Genomic DNA, 25,641 nt, shown 5'->3' on the forward strand with positions numbered 1-25,641 from the left:
TGCTGGCAGCATCCTGAAGAAAGCTGTTTGCCAATCAAACATTATCCCATAATGAAAAAAAACCCATTCACATGTACATAAGTAATCACAGCCTTTGCCATGACACTCAAAATTGAGCTCAGGTGCCTCCTGTTTCCACTGATCATCCTTGAGATGTTTCTACAACTTGATTGGAGTCCACCTGTGGTAAATTCAGCTGATTGGACACGATTTGGAAAGACACACAACTGTCTATATGAGATCCACGGTGCAGGTCAGCACACATCAGGCCATGAAGTCTAAAGAATTGTCTGTAGACCGTTGTACTGAATTGTTTGTAGACATTTGAGGAAATTATAATATAAATATAATCCATTTTGGTTCCTGGTTGCAAGTCAAGTGTATTTCCATAGCGCTTTTCACAACAGACATTGTCTCAAAGCAGCTTGAAAGAAATCAACAGTTAGGTGAACAATGTGTATTTATCCCTGATGAATGTGGCAAGGAAAAACTCGCTTAGATGTTATGAGCAAGAAACCTTGAGAGGAACCAGACTCAAAAGGGGAACCCATCCTCATTTTGGTGATATCAAGAGTGTGATCATAAATCTTTCAACAATACAGAACACTGGAGAGTGAGAACTAGCATGAGCACTGAAGTATAAGATTATAAGTAATGTTCTTTCTACAGTCTTTCACATGTCATTGTGGTTATAAAACTAGGAGCTACTGAGCAACTCATAAAATAGCTCAACATCTGCGATCATCACAGATCCAACACCAGCTTCTAAATGCCAGAGCCTTTAAACACTCAAAGAAGTCTAATGTCAAAACTCCACATGAAGTGGAATCCAATTGGCACTGGTACGTCTCTGGGTGGTACGGGAAGTTTGAGAGTTCGGCATCTACTACTTTAAAGGTCCACAATCTTCATGAGGAGGAACGTGACTGAAGCTGGAGCAACCTCAGGATGCCTCGGGTGCAGTGGAGAGAAAGTTCATGATATTAACAGCACAAGTTGATAATGTGCATGTGACCAGATGTAATGGAGCACAAGGTTATGATGTGATGTGTGTTATGTGTAGGACTCGCTAGAAAGATAAGTTTTTAATCTGCACTTAAACTGGGAGAGTGTGTCTGAGCACCGAACACTGTCAGGAAGACTATTCCAGAGTTTAGGAGCTAAATGCACTGTTTCTATTCCTCTTTCACAAGATTACCAAGTGGACACACAAAAGATTGACATACTTGTTATTGGTTTGGAGTTGAATATTAACGTCATGCAAGTTATTTATAATGCAGCATGTGATATTAGCAAGAAAGACTGAAGATCTTCCAATAGTGGAAAACCTAAATCTCTATTTTGGCACTGTAGACTCCTTCCACAGATCTATATCTCCAGAAGCTTCTCCATAGCAATGTGAATTATTAATAGTTTGGGCCACTCTGTGCAGCTGGGGATGGTTTCGCATCAACAGCCCGGGGATCCACGAGATAACGGAGCAAGACGGTGAAGATGGATTGAACTGGAGTTAATGTCAACAGTCTGCTACAATGGCTCAGGAGCACAGGTTGCATTTAATCACCTGCACACCTTAACGACGATGAACTGTAACGAATGGACGTTCGGTGCCACCCGGATGAAGGATGGTTTTCCTTTTGAGTCTGGTTCCTCTCGAAGGTTTCTTCCTCATGCCATCTCATTAAGGACGAACTTCCATTGGTAAGGAACGAACCTGTGCGTTCTTATTCGCTATAAATGGGCTTTGGGGCACTGTCCGTTGTTGAGAGCGCTATACAAATAAAAATGGATTGATTTAATAAGTAGACGTACGTTTCGAGTAAATGTAGAGTTGTTTCCCATAGTAACGACGACAAATCAGAAGGACCGCGTAATAATAATATAATAACCCTTTGATTTGTACAGCAGCTGTTGCTGTTCTGGAAAATACATCAAAACCTAGTGACTGGTTCGCACACACCACTGCGTATTGCTGCGCAGCACAGTTACGCATCGATACTGAATTAAAATAAATAATAAAAAAAAAAAAAAGGAAAGACATCCTTTGTGCATCTCTGTTAGTGTACATGGCGGTGTACATGCAAACATGGGAGATTCATTGCGACAGCAGGAAAGGGGTCATGTGGTTCAGCGGGGCTTTGCTCCTGAGAAAAGTCCGGTCTTGGGAACCACCGGGTGCACGTTAGCCTGAGTCTGCCGGAGGAGCCCTAAACAACCCCCGTTGCCCTCTGTGTCCTATAAAACGAATTAATGAAGAGGCTGAACGCGCGGTGATGAGGTCAGAATGACCTCAGCAGAGTTGCTGTGGCACGGCGGTGTGTGTAAACAGCTGGCTGCAGGAACACACACGGTCTTACCGTGCAGAGCCGGCGTGCTTGACTCCTTACGTCAGCCAGGCAGCGCTGCTCAAAAGCCTCCTTTTAGCCCCAGCTGCACTGTAACAGCAGGAGCATGGGAACATTCAGTTATTCCACCGAGCTGCAGCCAGACCTGGCATCATCGGCCCGTCAGCGCCTTCAGGCACCGGGTCTAAAAATGATGCAGGGAACAAAAACGGGTCATGTCGGTGCCTGTGTGTGTGGGGGGTGGGGGGGCATGTTGTTGGCATGAGGACACAAGTGGTGTGCAAACGATCGCTCCGTTTTCTATACTTGCATGTGTTACGCATTTATACTCATCATAGCCTGGAGAGGAGTTGGCCTGGTTTAGAGAAAACTCCTCTGTAGAAACAGATGTCATGGTTATGAATATAAAGAAAAAAAAAACAAGCACATTTTGCTTTTAGCAGTCTTATGTAACTCCACATCAATCAATACCACAGTTATTCATCTACACTTAAGCTCACGTAGGCTTTTGAGCAGCACGTCCAGCTAACTATCTCTTCAATAAAATACCGGAAAATAACTGACAAAAAAACAACAACAACAACATAAAAAAAAAACACATTGCTGAAACCACTAGCACTGAGTGCGGGTTAAAAGCTCCTCCACGTCTCTTGCCGGTCGTTCACCTGCCTGCACCGAGCATTTCAAACCCACCGAATGCATTCCATTAATTCGGCGCAGTTCAATCCGGTGATCAATGGAGGCCAGGTTTACTCCAAACCCTGGACCGGATCCATGAGGCGTTTAGAAGCAAAGGTAAATGCTGTGAAAAACCGTGCGCCTGCCAGCGGTGGTCTACAGTATGTGTGCCCTGGCAGATGCACTAGAACACAGGAAAGAGCTTTCTCTCTCTCTCTCTCTCTCTCTCTCTCTCTCTCTCTCTCTCTCTCTGTGTAGAACCCTCAGATTCGCCGCTGTACGCATAGATGTGCTCATGCATACAGCCACAGCCTTAATCGTCCTCGGCTGCATCACACGCTGCCAAGCGAGACAAGCCACAGCAATCACTTCAACCATGAGGCAGCCAAAACAAACAGAGAAACACAGTGAGCACATGGTGTCTCTCCTGTTACGCGCACGCATGCACTCGCGCACCGACTTTCACGTACACAGGTCTATAGACAGGGGCCGAGCTGAGTACACAAAAGCTCAATTATAATTAAGCGTGGCATGTTTACAGTCAACAAAGTCGAATGGTAGGCCGATTTCACGAATACCGCCGTCAGCAATTAGACACTCTAATGGGCAGACGCTGGAAAAGAAAACGTACCCGAGTGTCAGACGTTATATGGACAAAACTATCGGGACACCTGACTTGAAGATCTTGCATGGGTTTAAATAGAAGATATTCAACGAGCGCAAATCTCCACACACACACTCCAGAATCCAGTGAGAACAACAGATTTAATGTGGAATGGAATGTTCAAAAAGCACTCAAACTTTTGTCCATCCAGTGTATCTGTACACCGTGCAGGTATCCTGTAGTGCAGTTCAGCTGCCCAAAAATCTCCTGCCAGCATTCAGGCTGAAGCAACATGCTTCAGTGGTTAAGTTCAAGTGAGGTGACCTCGGGAAAAAAAAAAAATAAAAAAAAACCTTTAAAAAAAAAAAAAACACATTACATATACCACTGGCATACAACTACTACACGTGCACACAAACACACTCGTTCATCATAGATTTTTTTGTTTCAAAATGTTTTCTTGCGTAAACTAGAAAGCTGTGTTTACTGTTCGCTCCTTCAAGCCTCACTATCAACTGAATACCGAGTAATAATAATGTGACTGATACTGATCCGACGTTCTTTACCTGCTTTAACACATATCTCAATGTACCTGATACGGTCATAATAACAGATGTCGTATGTGAAGGTTATAGACGAACTCTTCGTTTCCAAGAAGATCTCAGTATTAGATTTCGTGAAAGGAAAAAGGAGAGAAAAAAAGACTATGACATCTCCAGCACTTCTCATGGCACCTAAATCCTACAGGATTAGGATTTGGGAATTCCACGTGCTTGAGTAGAAAAACGGAATTGCGGAACGTTCTACGTCACGAGTTGCTGCTCTCCTTCTGCACTCAACACACAGAGTCCCAAATTGCACAATGCACAAAAAATAAAAACAAGTCTAAATACTAATGACCATAATCAATGGTGTAATGAAAAACGCTTGCTTATTATCACTCTCTCCTCTGATTGGTTGCCGTCTCCTGCCAGTCACCAGGTAATTAGACTTCTCTTATACCTATAAGTTCTGACCTGACACAAACTATTACAGGATTATCAGTGCACATCATAATACACAATTTTAACACTACACACACACACACCCGCGCTAGATGTCGCTTGGGGATGTAGCGGAATTGGACCTCAGGTGTGAATGAATTCGCTGCTTCTGCGCAACGACACTCATTATTTAGTCTTTGTATGCACGAATATGAATCGACCTCTTAATAGAAGATAAACTATTGCGATGGCTGCACTGCTACACATTCGTTTCTTTTTTGTATCGTTTGTAATATAGAGAACGTAGAGTACAGAGCATGTATTATTAAGACTGTATCAGGTTAATACATCATTGAAATCTCCTGCCAGGATCGATTTTCTCACTGCAATAGGAGATATTGATCGGCTTTGACCGCTAGTCGATGGTATATACAGCGTATGAGCCATGCTGACTGCTGCGGCTATTTATAGTCTGGGTTTCCTGGGCTGCAGTGTAGAGCGGCACAGCAGCAGATTTTGTATCGCTGCAGCCCCGGAGCAACAGCAGGATCGTCTCACTCGGAGTTTACGGCACTGAGATTGCGCCGAGCCGGATGCTGGCTGAGAACAGCGAAAGAGCCATAGAGACGCGAACCGGTCGCGCGGCATCGAAGGACGCTGCTTATCTCTCGCCTATAAACAGAATTGACGTCCGGCACCGAACGCATCGTTTACAGAGCTCACTTAACAGACTAGACATCACCCAGCTGTCAATACACACACTTATGCTCGTGTGTGCACACACCCACTCATGCTTTCTTCCCTCTTAGTTGAAGTCCCATTTGCAGTAAAGTGCCATTTACGACTCGCATCGTGTGCGCGTGTGTGTGTGAGAGAGAGAGAGACACCGGAGGAGTGGTGGAGCAAGCAGATGGCACGAATGAACGGTTCACCCATTAAAACTGTAGAGCAGACTTAATATTTTCCACAGCGCAGAATGAAAGTGGGATTTATTTGTGTTGGACTGCTGTTTTTTTGGGGGGCGGCGAACGTAACTGCTGCTGCTGCTGCTAGGCAAAACATGAAAACAGAGAGGCGTGGAGAGAGAGAGAGAGAGAGAGAGAGAGAGAGAGAGTGATCAATGTGCAGTGAGATGTGAATGCCACTGAGGTAGGACACTGCAGGCTGTTGGAAGAGAGAACGAGAGAGTGTGTGTGTGTTTGTGTGTGTGTGTTTGTGTGTGTGTGTGTGTTTGCAGGCTCTAATACCAGCATCATTAAGTATTTTAAAGACCCACGCTCACAATTTTTTAACCATTTCCTCCTTTTTTGTCCAAGTTTTGCCCAAAATTTTGCTTCGAAATTCCTTTGAAAGGACGCACTAAAAACTAAATTAATGCTGATTAACGGCTAATTAACGCTCATCTAATTAACTAATAAAATGTTGGCCAACATGTTCTATCATGAATGTATAATTTAATAAGCTAATCAATTGTATAGTCCATGCAGGATGTTGTAAAAGTGCTTTGAAAATCATTAGTTTTTGCGCCCTGTCGCATTCTCAAATCTGATTGGTCGGCTCCGACTATAGTTTCCTAAGTGGCGTAATCTTGTATTTCTGAAGGATGTGTTCGGAGAATGCTCCGGATGAACAGATTGTTTTATAAGTAACTTCCATCTTTATATTTGTTGAAAAAAGTAAAGCCGGCTGTATGGCCGTTTACAGCTACAACAACATAAGCGAGAACTGGAGACTGTTTTGAAGACACGTGACGAAGCGATAAATAGCATGAAGCACCAGATAAACAGGATGGACAGCTGACTGCTGTAGTACGAGAGGAATGAAACGCTTCGGTATGTGATAGAAAAGCGCTCGATCGTCATCGATTGTATTTCTGTAACGGTGCGTTCCCTACGTCTCGTGCGCTAAACAGACCCGAAATAACGTGCAGACTGTAAACACTGGCGCGCGCAGGGAGGAAACTCTAACTCGTCGTAAAAAAAAAAGAAAAAAATGAAGTCTCGCTCGTTTTCTGGCATGTCCTGGACGCAGCCGGTCTCTAATCTACACGCAGGCACAGTTTCTAATAACGTTTCTGTCCTTTTGTTTTATATTAATGTATTGCCTCGTTTCCCTCCTGTCTCTTTCTCTCAGTGAATGAAGGATGGAGCTCCCGCATGACTGAACCAATCAAGCAGAACATCTCGACAACATTGCACACACTGCGGTGCACAGCCCGCATACTTCTCTTCCTCCCTCTCACTCACACACACACACACACACACACACACACACACACACACACACCTCTAAACGCGTTACGCCGCTCTTGTAAAAGGACAGAGTGTAAAGTCTCCAGTGTATGCAGCCGGGTTCGTGAAACACACGGCTCTTCCCGTACATCAGCACCGTTCAATAAACGCGCAGCACGGCGTGTCCACCCACTCGCTCATTCATAGAGGGAAAAAACACGCGCGCTATCCGAAACGACGATGCACCGAAGCTCTTACCCATTAGTTCCTCAGATCCGAGTGAAGAAGCGGCTGTTTTACGAGCGAGAACAGTCACACGGCCGGGACGCTCGAACGCGCGGTCCGCGGAAAAGACGAATAACTCTCTCGCGTGTTTCTTCTCCTCGCTGTCTCTCAATGAACACGCTCTGCTCTCCCTCAGGCACTGTCTCTAGCTGCCTCCGTCTCCTCCTCCCACACTCTCTCTCTCTCTCGCTTGCTCTCCCTCGCTCGCTCAGCTGGTGACATCAGAGAGCCGTTGCAAGCATGGCGAGTGTTTATGCGTGCCGCTGTTGGTTTCCTGGAACGCACGCCAAATTCACAGAAGGTCCAACCGCCTCTCTCTCTCTCATTACTAATGGGTGTACACGCTGCAGTAGGGCCTCTTGAGAAGCACCCAAAAATAGGAGACGCATTACAAAAGATTTACAAAAGGCAGTGAAACGGTCATGTCATCATGTCTTGGGCTTAAAACTCAATGTTTAAAGAACCATAACAACCCAAATTATGACTGGCATCTTAAAACACCATTCACATCATCTTACATAATCATACAGACTGATCCATAGATTGATTGTAGGAGTGAGTTTCACAGGCTTTTATTTTTCCTGCACCCCCCAAGGCCTTCAATTTCATCTGCCTGCCAGCCAGAAACATTCTGCTGCTGAGTTCTTCTCCCACCAACCTGAGCACCACGAAGATCTGCTCTTGCTACCCTAAACATCACAAAATTTCGCTCTTGTTATCCTGAGCCTTGCTTTTAAAGTGCTTTTAGTTCTGCTCCTTTCCACCTGACTCTACCAATGTTCTGCTCCTTTCCACCTGACACTACCAATGTTCTGCTCCTTTCCACCTGACACTACCAATGTTCTGCTCCTTTCCACCTGACACTACCAATGTTCTGCTCCTTTCCACCTGATTCTACCAATGTTCTGCTCTTTTCAACCTGACTACTAATGTTCTGCTCCTTTTGAACTGAAAGTACTAATGTTTTGCTACTTTCGACCTGACTCTACAAATGTTCTGCTCCTTTCCACCTGAGAGTACCAATGTTCTGCTCCTTTCCACCTGACTCTACCAATATTCTGCTCTTTTCGATCTGACTCTACCAATGTTCTGCTCCTTTCCACCTAAGAGTACTAATGTTCTGCTCCTTTCCACCTGAGTACTAATGTTCCGCTAATTTCCACCTGAGAGTACCAATGTTCTGCTCCCACCAACCTAAGCACCATGAAGATCTGCTCTTGCTACCTTAAACATCACAAAATTTTCTTTCATTATCCTGATCCTTGCTTTTAGTGAGCAATGTTCTGCTCCTTTCCACCTGACTCTACAAATGTTCTGCTCCTTTTCACCTGACTCTAACAATGTTCTGCTCCATAAATACATAATGTATTTATGTAATTGTTAATTTTGTATGTATTTTTTAATGTTTTGTATTTATTTTAGCCCTACTTCCCTTTCCCTAAGTGGTTATTCCACTTGTCAGGCCGCCATTGTAAATAAGAACCTGTTCTTAATGACTTGCCTGTAAAAATAAAGGTTAAATAAAATAAAAAAAAACCAATGTTCTGACATGCCATCCAAAGGCACACCACTAAGATCATGCCACAGCAACCTAGTGTTTTTTCCTAAAACCCACGTGCTCCTCACAGTGCAACACGGAAACCCACAAGGTTCCATTCCTGCCATCTCAAGCCCGACATGCTGCTGCTCATGCCATCGCATCAAGCCCACAGACCCTCGTTCTACCATTAAAAAAGTTAACAAATTCTGCTCTGACATCACCTCAAACTTCTTCCATTAATTTATGGGCTGCCTGAGGTGCTTTCAAATGTACTGTTCTGTGGACTGGGACAATAAGACAGAGAGAGAGAGAGAGAGAGAGAGAGAGAGAGAGAGAGAGAGAGAGAGAGAGAGAGAGAGAGAGAGAGAGAGAGAGAGAGAAAGACTCGAAATTATATCAGAATAGGAAGGAAAACAGTGATTAAGGCTGTCGCTGTGAATAATGTGCATGATGAAATGAGTTGGGGTTGGGGAAGACATTTTAACAGCATTAGAAATGAGGTGATTAGACTAAAGATGGATGACGCCAGCAGAACCGCTGGGAACCCGAGAAGCGATACGAGTGTCCACGTGCTCTGCGTTCATCCTTATGCGCTTAAAAAAACAGAAACAGCTGCTGTATACGGAGAAGGGAGTAAAGCCGTAAGGGGGAAAGAAGTAAAGCTAAATGGCTTGGGTCCCGTCTCCTGGGAGTGGCACTGAGGGAGGACAAAAGGAAAGAAAGTAGGGACACGGCGCTGGAGGCAGCAGTAACCCGGGCGGCAGATCGATGGCACATTTACTCCAGCACAGATAATCAATAGCCAGTGTGTTTGGCTACGCGGGAGCAGGGAGAGAGGCGATAGTACGTTGAAATAAATATCGCACGGATCGCTTTCACGCAGAGATGATCCGCAACACCCGGACACTTTTCTCTGGACAGCACTGGCGTCTGTACAATATGGATACACAAACTGTCCTAAAACATTCACAGTGCAGGAATCACAGCTACCAGTCATAAGAGCCTTGTTAGAATTTACATCTAATTAACGGACAAATGTCGACTAAAGAGCAAAAAACAAAAAAACAAAACACTTCACTACACACAAAAGTATTGGGACACCCGAATTCCTCAGCCATACAGTATGTGGTTCTTCCCCAAAATGTTACCACAAAGTTGGAGAAACGTGAACGTGAACGCTGACTGCACCCCAGGCCTCCTCGCCTCACCCACATCAGTACCTGACTTTACTCACACCCTTGTGTCTGCATGAGCACACCTACACTCCAAAATCTAGTGAAACATCCTTCCAGAAGAGCGGAGCTTATTCTAACTGCAAATGGGGACCTACATGTGGAATGGGATGTTGAAAAGCACATACGCTAATCTATGTAGTCAGGTGTCCACAAACTTTTGTTCAAACTTCCTACACATTTATTTATTTTCTGACCAAATGACTCCTGTCTCATTTGAGAGTGAACGTTAACCTGTGTGTTTAATGTCACACGCGATTTTCACGTGGCTTCGTGGCGAAGTCATCTGGATCTGAAAAGTTTCAACCAATCATCTACAGGTCTCATAGTTACTACATGATGCTTGTGTGTGTATGTATATATATATATATATATATATATATATATATATATATATATATATATATATATATATATATATTATTTATTTATTTTTTTTTTTTAATTTATTTTTTTTTTCTTTTTAAATCTCCCACACAGTGACGTTCTGAAGCTGCTCTACTTCACTTGAGGAAAGCCGGCAGTTTGCAGCCTATATTTAGTTGAAAATGTCAATCAGCTTGTGAAGGGTTTCCCCAGGTTGCCAGGCAGAGTAAAAGAAGCGCATTTGATTTTATGTAGCAACCTATGAAATGTGAGCACTAGCTTTATAATCGCAGACAAACACATCTTCGAGCAGACACCCCACCATTAGTTTGGTTATGTGCTTTTCCACATTTACTCCTATAATCATAATCTCCACTCCTCTGGGAAGATGTTCCACTAGATTTTTGGAGTGGGCAAGGCTTTCAGTAAAGCCAATTCATCCCACAGGTGTTCAATAGGTTTTAAGCTCAAGATCTTCCACTAAAGCCAATGGAAAGCATTTGTTAATGGAGCTGGCGTTGTGCAAAGAGGTATAGTCACGCTGGAACAGGTTGGGGCCTCCTAGGTCGAGTGAAGGGAACATGTTCATGCTACCACAGCCGAAGGCACCGTGTAGAATTGTGTGGAAGAAGCGCGTATGGCTGGAAATCCTTTTTGTCCGTAAGTCTCTGAAATCATTCAAATCTCATCCCTGTTAATTTAATAGCAGGAGTTTTGGGCAGTGATTTATCCTCCATGCTGAGCAGGACACTAAAGTAAAGGTGGACATGCGAAATACACAACGCCGTGTCCGGTTCTGACCTCAAACAGGCACATCAGAGCACTTTTAATCCAACTTAACTTCAAATATTACCAGCAATGCACAACAGGTCAGCAGCTAAACACAGAAGCTTCTCTGCTCTTCAACCGTGCTGAACTTTCAGGCAGCTTTGTTTTGTTTTTTTTATACACACTGAAGCCAGCTGCATGGCCTACAACTGACAGTTTAAAAAAAAAAAAACAACGTTTCTACTGACGCTACACACACAGCTATGCTGCTGATAACATCCTTGTGCACGCACACACCCAGAGATCGCCCCGATAACGCTCTTGCATGCGTAAAAACGCGCCAGCGCGCACACACACACACACACACACACACACACACACACACACACACACACACACACTCTGATTGTCAAAATTTCAGTCCATCAGAACAGGAGTTTTCTGTAGCCGGCCAGCATTTTCCCTCTAGCGCCGTGCAAAGAGATGCGCATGTAAATGCGATGGTGTAATCGGAACTCCCGTTTTATAAAACTCTCCTGTGATGACGACTTGAAGGGGAAAAAAAAAATGTTCCCTTTTTTTTTTCCCCCATGCAAACTTGCCACGGGCACTGGAGTATACCTGTAACAGGAGAATTTATGAAAAGCTATTCAAAGCTAAAATAAAATAAAAAAAAAAAAAAGAAAAGAAGGAAATGGACGACGATCTACACTTCGAGTCAAGGAAAGGGAGAGTCGGTGCCCGGAGAAATGAAAGATGACATCCCAGCAGAATGAAGAAACGGAATGATAGATATGCTGCTACCTTCAGAAACGTTCTCCCTCGGGACACGGCTGAACGCCGACGTGAGAACTGCCGTGTCGTTCATTATTAATTATTGCTTTTGATGGATTTCTGTCGTCTCTCGAGCTCTCGAGTTCTGTCTTCCTGAATATGAGAGCGGCTGCTGCAGTTGTGCGCCTCGGACGGATGTAGTGGGCTTTTCATTCTGGACGTGATGGAGTGTTTTTCCTCTACGGCCTGTTGAGCGCTGGTGGAAATCTGGGTGTGGAATAAAGTCCCTGTCTGACCTGAAGAATTCTTCAATGTGAAATCATTCAGCTGCATACAATATAAAAGAATGAAAGAAAGAATGAAGAGATCTCTGATCGAATGCATGGGGAGAATCATGAGGCGAGTAAGCGAACGATTTCAGCTTTCGAACCGACTTCGGGGATTTGGGCCGAGCTCCAGACTCGACACCCCCCCAGGAGCCGCAATTATCACATTTGTGGAGGAAAGAAAAACGACATTCAAAAGCAGCTTTTCTCCATTAAATAAGACTGCTCCTTTAACAGGGCTGTCTAATTGTATCACCCCAAACACTCGGCTACCTCGTCCTCCACCAGGCTGCTGTTACTGTGGAATGTTTCAGAGATATGAGGCTTAAACAAATACTCCGGACTTTTCTCCGAAATAATCTCTATTCACACCAGATGCGTCATGAGAGTGCGCTTCGGTCCGAAACCGCACGGGGCGCTCATACGCTCGGGGGTTGTTGTGATATCACGGTTACTCACAATGCATTATCGGCTTCCGCTTTATTATTGTACCCGGTCAGGTTCCCTTGATCAGGAACTTCTCACGCCTCGTGTCTGGGCTGCACCACGCTCTGTAATACATACGCTGGATTTCACAACCGCCTCCTTCTGGATTGGTATTTTTGCTGCCATTATAATGTTCTTAAATTTTCTCGTACGCACCAAATGCACAGAGGAGCTACACACCCTGGTTGCCCGCAAACTAAATAAAACTAGATTTTTTTTGCCTAAACTGTGCTGCACTGACGCTGAAAATAAAGCTGTACGTAATGTATATAGAAGGATGTACAATATGAAAACAATTGTTCACTGTGGCGTGACTATTTCCCTTTTCCATTCGCTTCTCGAAGAATCAAACAAAGTTTTGAGCAGCACCTGAGATAAACTGCAGGGTAGAGCTCCAAAGTCGGCTAAAATGACCGCGCTCAACAACAACTTTCTCAGACACGGTATGTCGCAGCCTCCAATGGTCAATGATGTCTTTTAAAGCTACTAGTTGCACAATCATATATCCTACCATTTGCTAGTGAGGATGATTCCCAGTAATGGCACAAGCCCTCCACAAAAGAATGCGTCATGTTACCAGAGTGCTCTCCCTCTTTTTTTTTTAACTCTGTCTGCAATGAAATTTCACTGCTTGCTGATTTCCATGTTTTCAACTGCAAATTTCCGTTTTTGAATCCTGACGCATTGTTATTCCTCTGTCGATCAAGTGCAGCATGCAGTGTCAAGAAATGTATATAAAAAAAAAAAAAAAAAGTATGAATCTAAAAAGAAAAACACATATGCTCCACTCACAAATAGCTGCAAAGTACAATAGATAAAAAAAAAAAAGAAAAAAGAAACGCATAAATGTGGCATGCAGGCAGACGGAATAAACGTCCACAGTGCAACATCGGCGCGAACGGTTACATGGATACCGCATGTCATTTGCATGAACCAAACTTCTCACTGCTCACTATCCTAGAGCACGGTTGTTGTTGTTTTTTTTTTTGGTTACTCCCCGGTGAAAACGAATGGCGATCACATGAATGCGAAGTATTTGCATGCAGCGTCTTAAACCGCAGGCTTTTAAAACGAATGCCTATAAATACAACTGTGTTAAAGGCTCACTACAGGAACTCAGTAAAAACATGACCCTGAAACAATGAATAAACCCAAATCTGTGGTGGTGTTTTTTTTTCCGGTTACTAATGAGCCATTGCTTAGCATATTATTTAACAACAGACTGCACAATCAAAAAAATAAATAAATAAACAAATTAATTCAAATTCACAGCAGATAAAAATATAACTCCGAAATTCACACTTCATTTGCACATGCAGGCGAACAAATAGAGATGATGTGTGAAGAAAATCACAGTTGGATTTTTTTTTTTTTTATGAAGTATTTTTATGTCAAACGTCTCAAATTAGTAGTCGGCTGCAAAGAACGAAAAACACGACTAATCTGCACTATTTTCAAAAGTATTGGGACGGCGCCTGGCTTTTCCAGCCGTATGAGGTTCTTCCCTAAACTGGTGTATAGGATGACTTTGGATGCTTTTCCAGCGTGGGAATACGCCTGTGCACATGAAGATGCTTTACATGGTTTGCAGTGAAAGCTCTTGAGTGGTCTGCTTTAGAGCTCTGACCTCAACCCTATTAAAGACCTTTGGGATGAAGTGAAACGCGGAGTGCACCCGAAGGTCTCCTCACTCTTGCAAGCTGAATGAGCACAAATCTCCCTGATCTAGTGGAACATCTACCCAGAAGAGTGGAGGTTATTATAAACAGAGACTAAATGTGGAACGGGATGGTCCAAAAAAAAAAAGCACATGCAAATCTAATAGTCTGGTGTCCACAAACGTCTAATAAACATTACGAGTTACGGAGAGATGATGAATAACGATGTGTTCCTCCAACTCAAGCTCAACAGCGTCAAACCTGTATGCTACCTTTGTTGCAATCCTGCATGTGCTTACTGTAATGTATTTATGCCAGTCAGCTCATGTTACTAAATCCATCACACTCTTCCTCAGCTTCTCTCTCAGCACATTGTGGCTCCGGTCCATTAGACCGGTGGATTGTGCATTCAGTGGAGTGTGGCACAGCCATCCCTGCTCTGACCTACTGAACGCTAGCTCCGCCCACTGAAACACCACAGAGCGGTCATATTAGCTTGCGTCCCTGTAGGCCGCATCAATAATGCATGTGAGGAGGACACGGATGGATCTGGATGGCTTTCTTTTTAAGAAAAAGAACACGCTTTCTCGAAAGCTTCGCGTGTCCAGCGTTTTGACCTTTAACACCCTTTGATTTCGCTGAGTGACGGCCAACAAAAATGATCCGTCTATTCTTAGTGCGGACTCGTTTCACCGCTAGCAGGAAATAAAGTTCAGAAATAAGGAGCAATGTTCGAAGCCTCTCCCACTCCGGAGAGTGTGACGAAGATAAAAGGGGTCATGGCCTTTTCCTTTAACCCTCCTCCAAGCAGAAGAGGCTTACTCACATTCAAATTTCAGCAGGCTATAAAAAGGAGAGGAGGAATTGCGCCCAGCGAGCCTCGGCAAAGTAGCCGAAGTAGATTAAAACGCTCGGCGCCCAGCTGGAAGACAAAAAGCAAGACTGACTCACAGAGGAATGATTTGAATCGTTAAAAAGAAAAGAAATAAAGAGAATAAAATAGACAAAAGAAAATCATAAACAAAACCAGACCATCACTCTGCAGTAGGTCACATGGGCTGGGTGTGTCCTGTGATTGAAAGCCACATTATGGACGAAAGTGACGTGTGAGGTTTGTAGAAAAGCAAGAGGGGGGAAAACATACACCAAAAAAAAAAAAAAAAGAGTAGCTGTTTTTTGCTCTTCCTCTCATCAATCTGGGTTCAGTTACAGATTTGACCATCTTTAAAAACTGAGACTAGCTAAATGATATGCATCTCCGTTCACAAAACTACAACTACAGAATCGAAGCAATATGAGCAAAAGTATTGGGACGCCTGACTTTTCCCAGCCAAAGTTCGAGGCCCACAATTTTATCGAATGTCTTTGGATGAGCTACTAATAACCTTTTACTTGAACTAGGAGACCCAAACCTGTTCCAGCATGACAAATACCCCTGAGCTTCATAAACATATGCTCTACATGGTTTTGTGTGGAAGATCTTAAGAGTGCTGCTATACAGGTCTGACCTCTGAATTGGAAAGCTGACTGCACCCCAGGGCTCCTCATCATAAAATACCTGGTGTTAATCAAACCTTTGTGGATGGATAAGCACACATTTCCACAAGCACGCTCCAAAATCTTGAGCTTGGGGACTAAAGATGAAATTGGACGTTGATAAAAATCCTGTATCCTGTTCAAAATCCATTTCTGACTTTTATAACGTCAAAGCATATTGTAGTGTGCATACAGGTTTCACCTCTGACTCGAAGTGGCAAACTTTCTGCTCTTGATAATGATATTTCTCGCACTGAGATCAGACACGGCGTCGGATCCGATGCCCGGATTTAATGAAGCATCACCAGGTAATAAACCTGTTACACAAACACACACACACATCACATTACAACAATACCGCTCACTACACACACATGGTTCAGATATCCATAGAGTCTAAGCCATATCTCGGATGGAATGACAGCCCTGAAACCACACACACACACACACACACACACACACACACACACACACACACACACACACAGAGAGCGGAGTGTGTGTGTGAGCGTGGTAACACAGCGCGGCACTGAAACGGCACGGCTTCGTATCGATCATGCAGGACTGGGGCTTGTGCCCGGCTGCCTCTCAGCACCATTACGGCAGAAATCGCAGGCCTGTCTTCAGTGATTAGACTCAATCATGTAATAAAATGCAATTGGAGTGCATTATGCATCGCTGGCCTCAGAGCTTTCACGGCTAAATCGGATTGGCAGCGCTACCAGAAAGCCGCCACACCGAGGCAATATGGCTGCTACAAATCGAGCGACTGATCAATTAATTAATCAATCACCCAGTTAATCAAATTATGGCTCGGTCACATACTCGAGGGGTTGCGTCCACGCGATCGTGTCGTTTGGTGTGGGGGTGGGGGGGATTATGATATCAGACTTCTGTGCAGTAACTGATACCTGACAGTGATCTAATACAGTCATCTTTCGCTGTTACGAGGAGTTAAACACGCGCCGAAGCAGATCGTGCAGATCTCGAGATTAGCATGTAAAGAAAGATCACGGGGACACGGACAGTGGTCACATCGCATTGACAAGCCCAAATCTGGTCCTTTAAAAAGGAACCCCCCCTCAACGCTGGCATCAAAAACATGACACTTCGTCATTTCATTTTACATTTCATTAACAAGCGCTTAAAGAATGACCAATAATAACAAAATCATCAAATATCTAAAAAAAAAAAAAAAAAAAACATTTTTTAACACACCAAAGTTTCTCCTTACTGGCCTACATATTGTGTGTGTAACACAGGGTACAAAAGTGCAAAATGTGTCACATTTTGTGTCCCACTGTGATGAGCAGCTACATAAAAGGGGACGTTCGTTTCTCTTGGCACGAACACCTCTGTGCTGGTGTTATGGAGAAACTTTCCCTTCGTACTACGCATGCTAATTAGTTTGAAAGGTCATGCAACACAAGTCTCTGAAACGACTCCAAATGTTCCGAAGATGACTTGAGGTCAAGGGTTCACGTTTGGACTTATTTCCTGTATATATGTGCATGTGAGTGAGTCAGAGATGAAACAGAGATAAAGTCAGACAGATAGAGAGAGAGCTGTGTGTGGGGGGGTGTGTGTAGAGAGCAGGAGAGGAGGGGGAAAAAAAAAAAAAAAAAAGAGAGAAAGAGACATGTTCTGGTCCAAAAGAACCGAGGCAGCTGTCTCACAGCTCCTGCCTTCACCACTTGGCAGCACCAGGCTGAGCGCGGGTGCCAAGGCGGCGGACAGGGCGCCACTTTCAGTGGCCAATACAGGATGCTCAGAGACCATCTGTGAGGACTGGCTTCAGTGGCAGCCAGCAACCGTCTCCCAAAAACACATGTACAGTATTCGGGTGACTTCTCATTACCCAAAAAAATTAATAAATAAATAAAAGGCAACAAATGGTAATATATAAAATCACAGGGCCCATCAATTCTCAAATCAGTGCACAGGATTCGTTTTGTGTTACAGCTGAGCTGATAGCGGCTCCGGTTACAAAGACAAAAGTCACATTATATATTAATGCAATACAATAACCTCCACTCTTCTGGAAAGACGTTCCACTAGATGTTCGAGTGTGCTTGTGGAGATTTGTCCACTCCGTCCCGTGTAAACCGTGTACAACTTCCGCCGACTGAAAGGGCTGGCGGAGAAAAACGACAAAACGTTTGATATTCGCTCTTCAAAACAAAACGACCTACTCCGAGGTGAACGCTGTTTGTAATCGTGGAGGGGAAACTGAACAGCCCTCAGCATGATGAACCATCCAAAGTCATCTCGATTGTGTTGAACTTTACTTCACTTGAATTTTCACTGATATTAAATAGCGCTTTTAATGAAGTGTTCTCCCGCTGTGGACTGCTGCACGGCTTCTTCTAAACAGGCGCCTATGAAAAAATATTTTTTTTTATGTGAGCGATAAAAGCTGCGCTTTATTTTAAATACGGTGTCGGGATAAAAGAGATGAACCGCGCTGCTTTGGCTGGGAGGCACGAGCTGCTGCACTGTGTTGGCCAATGTCCAGGAATTACAGTCTATCCAGAGAGAGAGAGAGAAAGAGAGAGAGAGAGATCGGGCAGTTGCATGGCAGAAGTGAAACAAGGGCATAGTGCCTGACTGTTACATCCTCAACACACCCACTGCATCCCCTATTGAGTATGCAAGGTGACCCTTGACAGCTCTCAGTGTCTCTCAGTAAGACAGAGACCAGCATGCCACCTAGCACTAAACATGAAGTACTGCCCAGAAACACAGCATGGCTCTCCACACACACACACACACACACACACACACACACACACACACACGTTTTACCATCAGTGTTCACAACAACTGAATTTTTCAACCATAAATCCAGCAACAAGCCCAAGCCTAATTCCCAACTCATTAACAATAGCAGCTTCCGTGTGACTACCCGGAAAAGGGATCCCTTCCGAATTTCCTGTACACCCGAGGTCAACGCACGAGCCTGTCATAACGGTTCAATAAGCGTATATTTTCCTCTAAGAGACGTGCATAAAATTAGCGCGGGTCAAGACCTCGCACAAGCAAAACCCCTCGGTGAGAGCGTGTAAAGTGAGACCCAAGTCGTTTCTCTGCCTGTCAAAACTGGTTGTTTTTTTCCCCACCGGGAGCTCCGAGTACTGCTTCCAAATCAATCTGCTTTATGTTTCTCCCTTAAGAGCGGTTCTACACCCTCCAGCGAACTCATCCGGCGCTCTTTCTCGAGGCGGACAATATTCATTATTGTATGGCAAGTCCATAAGTTCATAGGCAAACACACGGCCTTTCACGACCAAAGTTGGCTGGAAGTGATTAGGGCGCTGTTTGCTTTATTTGGAAAGGAAAAAAAAAAGAAAAGAAACAACCACTCCATACAGATTGTTCCTGGGAACAGTCCGTGCATGAAAGACGGACACGTGTTTGTGCATGTCCAGAGGCGAGGACCGGCATGAGTACTGCTCTGAGACATAATGAGTGATGAGGAGAGATGAAAGGAGAAGAGACGACGCATGGAGAGGGTTCCGGAAGCCTGCGTTTTCGCCGAGTGAAATAAACGAAACCTGCATAATTCGATTGCTCGTCTCATTAATTAAGAATTACTGAATAAACCCACAACGAAAAACGACACGTGAACGAACACATTTGCTGTCAGATTCGACATACAGCAGGAGCTCTGGATGTCATCACCTTTGACCAACATTTTAGGAATTCATTTTTACACCACGGTGCCGCCCGATGAGTTTAATAAGTACAGTATTCACAGCATTTGCAGTGACACTCAAAGCTGAACTCAGGTGCATCCTGTTGATTGGACATGATTTGAAAAGACACACACCTGTCTAAAGAAGGTCCCACAGGTAACAGTGCATGTGAGAGCACCAGGCCATGAAGTCTAAGGAATTATCTGTAGACCTCTGAGACACGATTGTATCGGGGCACAGATCTGGGGAAGGGAGCAGAAACATTTCTGCAGCATTGAAAGTCCCAATGATCACTGTGGCCTCCATCATCTGTTAACAAGAGAAGTTGGGAAAGAACCAGAACTCTTCCTAGAGCCGTCCAGCCAAACTGAGCGATTGGCAGAGCAGGGCCTTAGTCAGGAAGGTGACCAAGAACTTGATAGTCACTTTAAAAGATCTTCAGCATTTCTATGTGGAGAAAGGAGAACCATCCAGAAGAACAATCATCTCTGCAGCACTCCACCAATCAGGTAGAGTGGCCAGATGGAAGCCACTCCCCACTATAAGCCTCATGACAGGCTGCCTAAAGTTTGCCAAACGGCACCTGAAAGACTATCAGACCTCAGAAGCATGGTGGTGGCAGCATCATGCAGTGGGGATGTTTTTCAGCAGCAGGAACTGGGAGACTAGTCAGGATCGAGAGAAAGATGAGTGCAGCAATGTCCTTGATGAAAACCTGGACCTCTGGACTCTGTGAATGTCCTTTAGTGGTCCAGCCAGAGATCTGAAAATGCACCGACGCTCCCCATCCAACCTGATGGAGCTTGAGAGGTTCTGCATAGAAGGAAGGGAGAAACTGCTAAAAAAGACTTAGGCTGTAATTGATGCCAAAGGGGCTTCTTCAAAGTGTTGAGAAAGACTGAATACTGGTGTACATGTGATTTCACGTTTTTATTTGTAATAAATTAGCAAAAATTTCAAACAAACTTCTTTCACATTGTCATTCTGGGGTATTGTTTGTAGGCGAGTGTAAGATCATGATTTTCCTTCAGTAGAGCTGTAGCCTCAACCCTACTTAATACCTTTGGGTCTTCCCAGAAGAGTGGGGTAAACATGGGGTCTGTGGAACACCATGTGGAACGCGATGTTCAAAACGAAGGCAGGTGTATACGCTGCAGCTCTGCGCCACCACCACGTGGATGATTATTATAGTGACAATTAAAAACAGGAATAATTCACGTTAGCTAAATGCAGTAGGCAGTTAAAGATGAGCGCTGCCTTTACAGGTCATTGATGAACCTCTGAAATAACCAAATGCCTTCCTCAGGCTTATTGCCACGAGGCGTGTGTGTGTGTGTGTGTGTGTGTGTGTGTGTGTAGGCAGGAAAACCTTTAAGAGACTCATGTCTTGGCAGACACTGAAACAGAGGGAGTGTTAGATTGAGATGTAACTGGTGTACTGCAGCCACCCACGCACCCGGGCCCGTGGTGTAAGCGCACGACTCTGCGGCATTGGCAGTTTGAATAGCGTGCTTCTGAATGAATAAACCGGGCTCGCACTCAGCCTAGTTAACATGCAGGCGAATCTGTCTTCATCGCCTTCATCAGGGGTGTCAGAGCCTCCTCTTCAAAGGGCAAACACTCCACAAGCATCACACACACACACACACACACACACACAAAGCTATTTCAACTAATCTTTTACACCCATGTTAACCTGTTATTAGGGAACTGGTAAGAAGCGTTTATCAGGCAACAGGTACATTACTGCCATGCTGATGCGGAGTGGGCCGTCTTTCCAGCAGCTCCACGTGGGCGTTTAACAAGCGCCCGTCTTTATATCCACTTCATTTTCGTTTCCTCTCATACCAGGAAGCAACGCTGACTCTGCGCTCCTCTACGCTGCCGAGAACAGGAAAAAAAAACAAGACAGGCCTCGAGCCAATCGGAGGCGAGCACAAAAAAAAAAAAACACGGACGTCGTCAACAATCAATCGAGCAGCACTCATGCAAATGAGCCGAGAGACGAATGCAAATGAGAGCTGGCCCCAGCCAATTGGCCTGACCACAGACGAGCAGGGTTACATCACGATATTGAAAATGCCCAGTCGTCTAAATTCGCATGCAGATATTCTGGCCGGGTGGCCGGGGTCTCGACCTTCACGTCAATATGACGCTGTTCTCAGAAGGGTCCGAGTTTGAACGGTAATAAAAGGCGGAACACCGGCAAACAGAATAACAAGATGTGGGCAAAGGTATAAAGCGGGTTTCACGAAGATTCAATAATAACACGGCTATTATTTTTAAAGAGCCTTTTAGGACCCATTTATTTTACTTGCATCGAATTTTTATTATTATTATAAAATGGTATTATATAATCGATGGTTATTTTTCTTATGATTATCATTATTGTTATTATTATTAAAAGTATTATTTGGAACAATTTTTTTAGGTTTGGATTAAACCCATTGGAAGCGAGCGTGCAGTCAAATGCACTACGAAGCATAAGAACTCCTTAATAAAAAAAAATGTTAAAAGGTTTTAATAATGGTGGTTTGGGGTTAAATTTCCAAAACAGTAAAAAAAAAATTATAATAATAATAATAATAAAAAATTTAAATAAAAAATGATATAAAATGCATTTCCATTTTCCACTTTATTTGTATTTGTAATACTACTACCAGTGCAAAATAATGAAAACAGCTGCTTTAACCCTCAACCTCTCGCTGCCTTGTGTGTGTGTGTGTGTGTGTGTGTGTGTGTGTGTGTGTGTGTGTGTGTGTGTGTGTGTGTGTGTGTGTGTGTTTGTTTTGTGGCTCAGTGCAAGCTGTATTTAAGGCAGAAAAGAAACCCAACAACTATTACCACTGAGCAAACTTGGCTCACAGCATTTGTATTTTTTTTTTCGACTGCTCTTGGCTGTCGAATCACACGCAGGTTTTCTGACCGGACCGAACAATACAAAGAAAATAAAAAAATGGCATTTAATAGTTCTGTCAAAGGTTCGAAACTCTTGACCGAAATCGGCAATTAAAGATCGTGTCTGAGGGATTGTATTTGTGAACTCTTTCTCTTGATACGAGGCTCACAGCTGCTGAGGCAGACTCGCAGCATTCAACCTGGCATGACTGAGTAAGTGTAGAAACTATAGCCATCATCACAACAGCAGTCATGTTCAGGTCCTGTAATGATGCACTATTGTGTGTCTACATTACTCCATGGGAACCGGCACGCAGAGACTTCTGCAGTGGTTTCATTAGTATCGCTCCTGAAATATTTACAGTGATAGCATGCGCTTTTAGCACTGAAATTCCAAGTCTATTTCACATGGTGTTATTTCACCCCACAAACAAGTCCGTCACACTGTCGTACCTTTTATCCTCGCTGATCACCACTGGCGTGGTCTCTCCATTGTTTAGGGGGTTGTGTTTGTTTTGGTAACAGTAGAGCGGCTCACCTCGCTCAGCGTTATGCCAAGTGATCTTGTGAATATTTAATGGCGCCCCCCACACAATGACAGCACAGAAATGGTAGTCACGCCCCGGTCTTCAGCGAGTCGCTCATATGTATGACGTGCATTGTGTAAGGGATCCTAGTAGTACCTGCGAGTGGTCAGATGATTTACTGGGAGAGACAATAGGAAAACAAAACACACACACACGTTTAAATGAACCCGAGTGTACCCAAATATGTACAGTAAACTTGCATTCAAACGCACATTAACAAACCGAGGGAGCCGGGATAAACCTGCCTTTGATTAATAAGACATACAGCAAGCCAAGTATAGCCCAATGACATCAGCACTCACAGAGAGAGAGAGAGAGAGAGAGAGAGAGAGAGAGAGAGAGAGAGAGATGCTTTATTGCTGTACTCAACAGAAGTGCCTCACATAAGCCACTTACAAGTATCCTTAACACGCACACACACACACATGCACACAGCACTACACTGTACTGGACACTATTTTCACAATCAGTAAAGACTAGCCTATTGAGATTGATATCAAATGGCTACATGCTTCAACCAGAATGAATAATAGATGACGCTGGATACGGTGGTTTGATATTGTGCTGTGGTATTGAATGTTCTGATTACTGCTGAGGGACAAGAGCATGAACGAGCTCTGCATGATTTGGCCGAGTGAGGAACCAGAGAAACGGAGCACAAACAGTGGAGACAGACAGGGAGACAGAGACAGAGGAAATGGAGGGAATGGAAGGAGACATAAAGGGGCCGCTGGTAGCGGGCTTGCCTCCAGGCGAGGAGATCACACAGCCAAAATCACCCTTCAGCACCATCTGTTTCCTACTTGTGAGTCTGTCATGGTCTAAAGAAAATGCAGTTCAGGGCACGCCCAAAACCCATTCTGAACTATACACAAACCCATAATAAACCCATACTACATTCATACTACACCAATACTAAACCATTCTAAACCCATTGTGAACTATACACAAACCCGTAATAAACCCATACTACATCCATACTAAACCATTCTAAACCCATGCTAAACTATACACAAACCCATAATAAACCCATACTACACCCATACTAAACCCATAATAAACCTATACTAAACCCATAATAAACCATTCTAAACCCATACTAAACCATTCTAAACCCATACTAATCTATACACAAACCCATAATAAACCCATACTAAACCCAAACTACACCCATTCTAAACCTGTACTAAATCCATACTAAACCCGTACTAAAGCATTCTGAACCCATACTAAACTATACACAAGCATACTAAACTATACACAAACCCATACTAAACCATTCTAAACCCATACTAAACCCATACTAAACTATACACAAACCCATAATAAACTATACACAAACCCATTCTAAACCCATACTAAACTATACACAAACCCATACTAAACTATACAAACCCATTCTAAATCCATTCTAAACTATACACAAACCCATTCTAAATCCATACTAAACTATGCACAAACCCATACTAAACTATACACAAACCCATTCTAAATCCATACTAAACTATACACAAACCCATTCTAAAACCATACTAAACTATACACAAACCCATACTAAACTATGCACAAACCCATTCTAAATCCATACTAAACTATGCACAGGCCATACTAAACCCATACTAAACTATACACAACCCATTCTAAATCCATACTAAACTATGCACAAACCCATTCTAAATCCATGCTAAACTATGCACAAACCCATACTAAACCCATAGTAAACTATACACAAACCCATACTAAATCCATACTAAACTATGCACAGGCCATACTAAACTATACAAACCCATACTAAACTATGCACAAACCCATTCTAAATCCATGCTAAACTATACACAACCCATACTAAACTATACACTAACCCATTCTAAACCCATTCTAAACAGATACTAAACTATGCACAAACCCATACTAAACTATACACAGGCCATACTAAACTATACACAAACCCATTCTAAACCCATACTAAACTATACACAAACCCATACTAAACTATACACAAACCCATTCTAAACCCATACTAAACTATACACAAACCCATTCTAAACCCATACTAAACTATACACAAACCCATACTAAACTATACACAAACCCATACTAAACCCATACTAAACTATACACAAACCCATTCTAAACCCATACTAAACTATACACAAACCCATTCTAAATCCATACTAAACTATACACAAACCCATCCTAAATCCATACTAAACTATACACAAACCCATTCTAAATCCATACTAAACTATACAAACCCATTCTAAATCCATACTAAACTATACACAAACCCATACTAAACTATACACAAACCCATTCTAAACCCATACTAAACTATACACAAACCCATACTAAACTATACACAAACCCATACTAAACTATACACAAACCCATTCTAAATCCATACTAAACTATACACAAACCTATACTAAACCCATACACAAACCCATACTTAAACCCATACCAAACTATACACAACCCATACTAAACCCAAACTACACCCATACTAAACTCATTCTAAACTATAAACAAATGCATAATAAAGCCATATTAAAACCCATACTACCCCCCCCAAAAAAAACCCCAAATAAACCCATTTTAACTCAGTCCAAACTTATATTGAACCCAGTCTTTAGCCATTCTAAACCCATA

The 25,641-nt window shown here is 43.4% G+C and overlaps 1 protein-coding gene across 5 annotated transcripts in view; it reads right to left on the reverse strand.

The window, feature by feature from the left end:
- hdac4 (histone deacetylase 4) overlaps positions 1–25,641 on the reverse strand; it is a 165,824-nt gene that overhangs the window by 72,517 nt on the left and 67,666 nt on the right. The window contains exon 1 of one of the 5 annotated variants that reach the window (XM_046839347.1): positions 7,100–7,277. The exons of the other annotated variants lie outside the window; for them this stretch is intronic. Coding sequence (XP_046695303.1) covers positions 7,100–7,103 — 4 coding nt within the window. The 5' untranslated portion in view covers positions 7,104–7,277. Of the gene's footprint in view, positions 1–7,099; positions 7,278–25,641 lie in introns of those variants that run through there. 5 annotated transcript variants of the gene reach the window in all.

The sequence above is a fragment of the Silurus meridionalis genome, chromosome 3, assembly GCF_014805685.1.
Source record: "Silurus meridionalis isolate SWU-2019-XX chromosome 3, ASM1480568v1, whole genome shotgun sequence".
Classification (NCBI taxonomy): Eukaryota; Metazoa; Chordata; class Actinopteri; order Siluriformes; family Siluridae; genus Silurus; species Silurus meridionalis.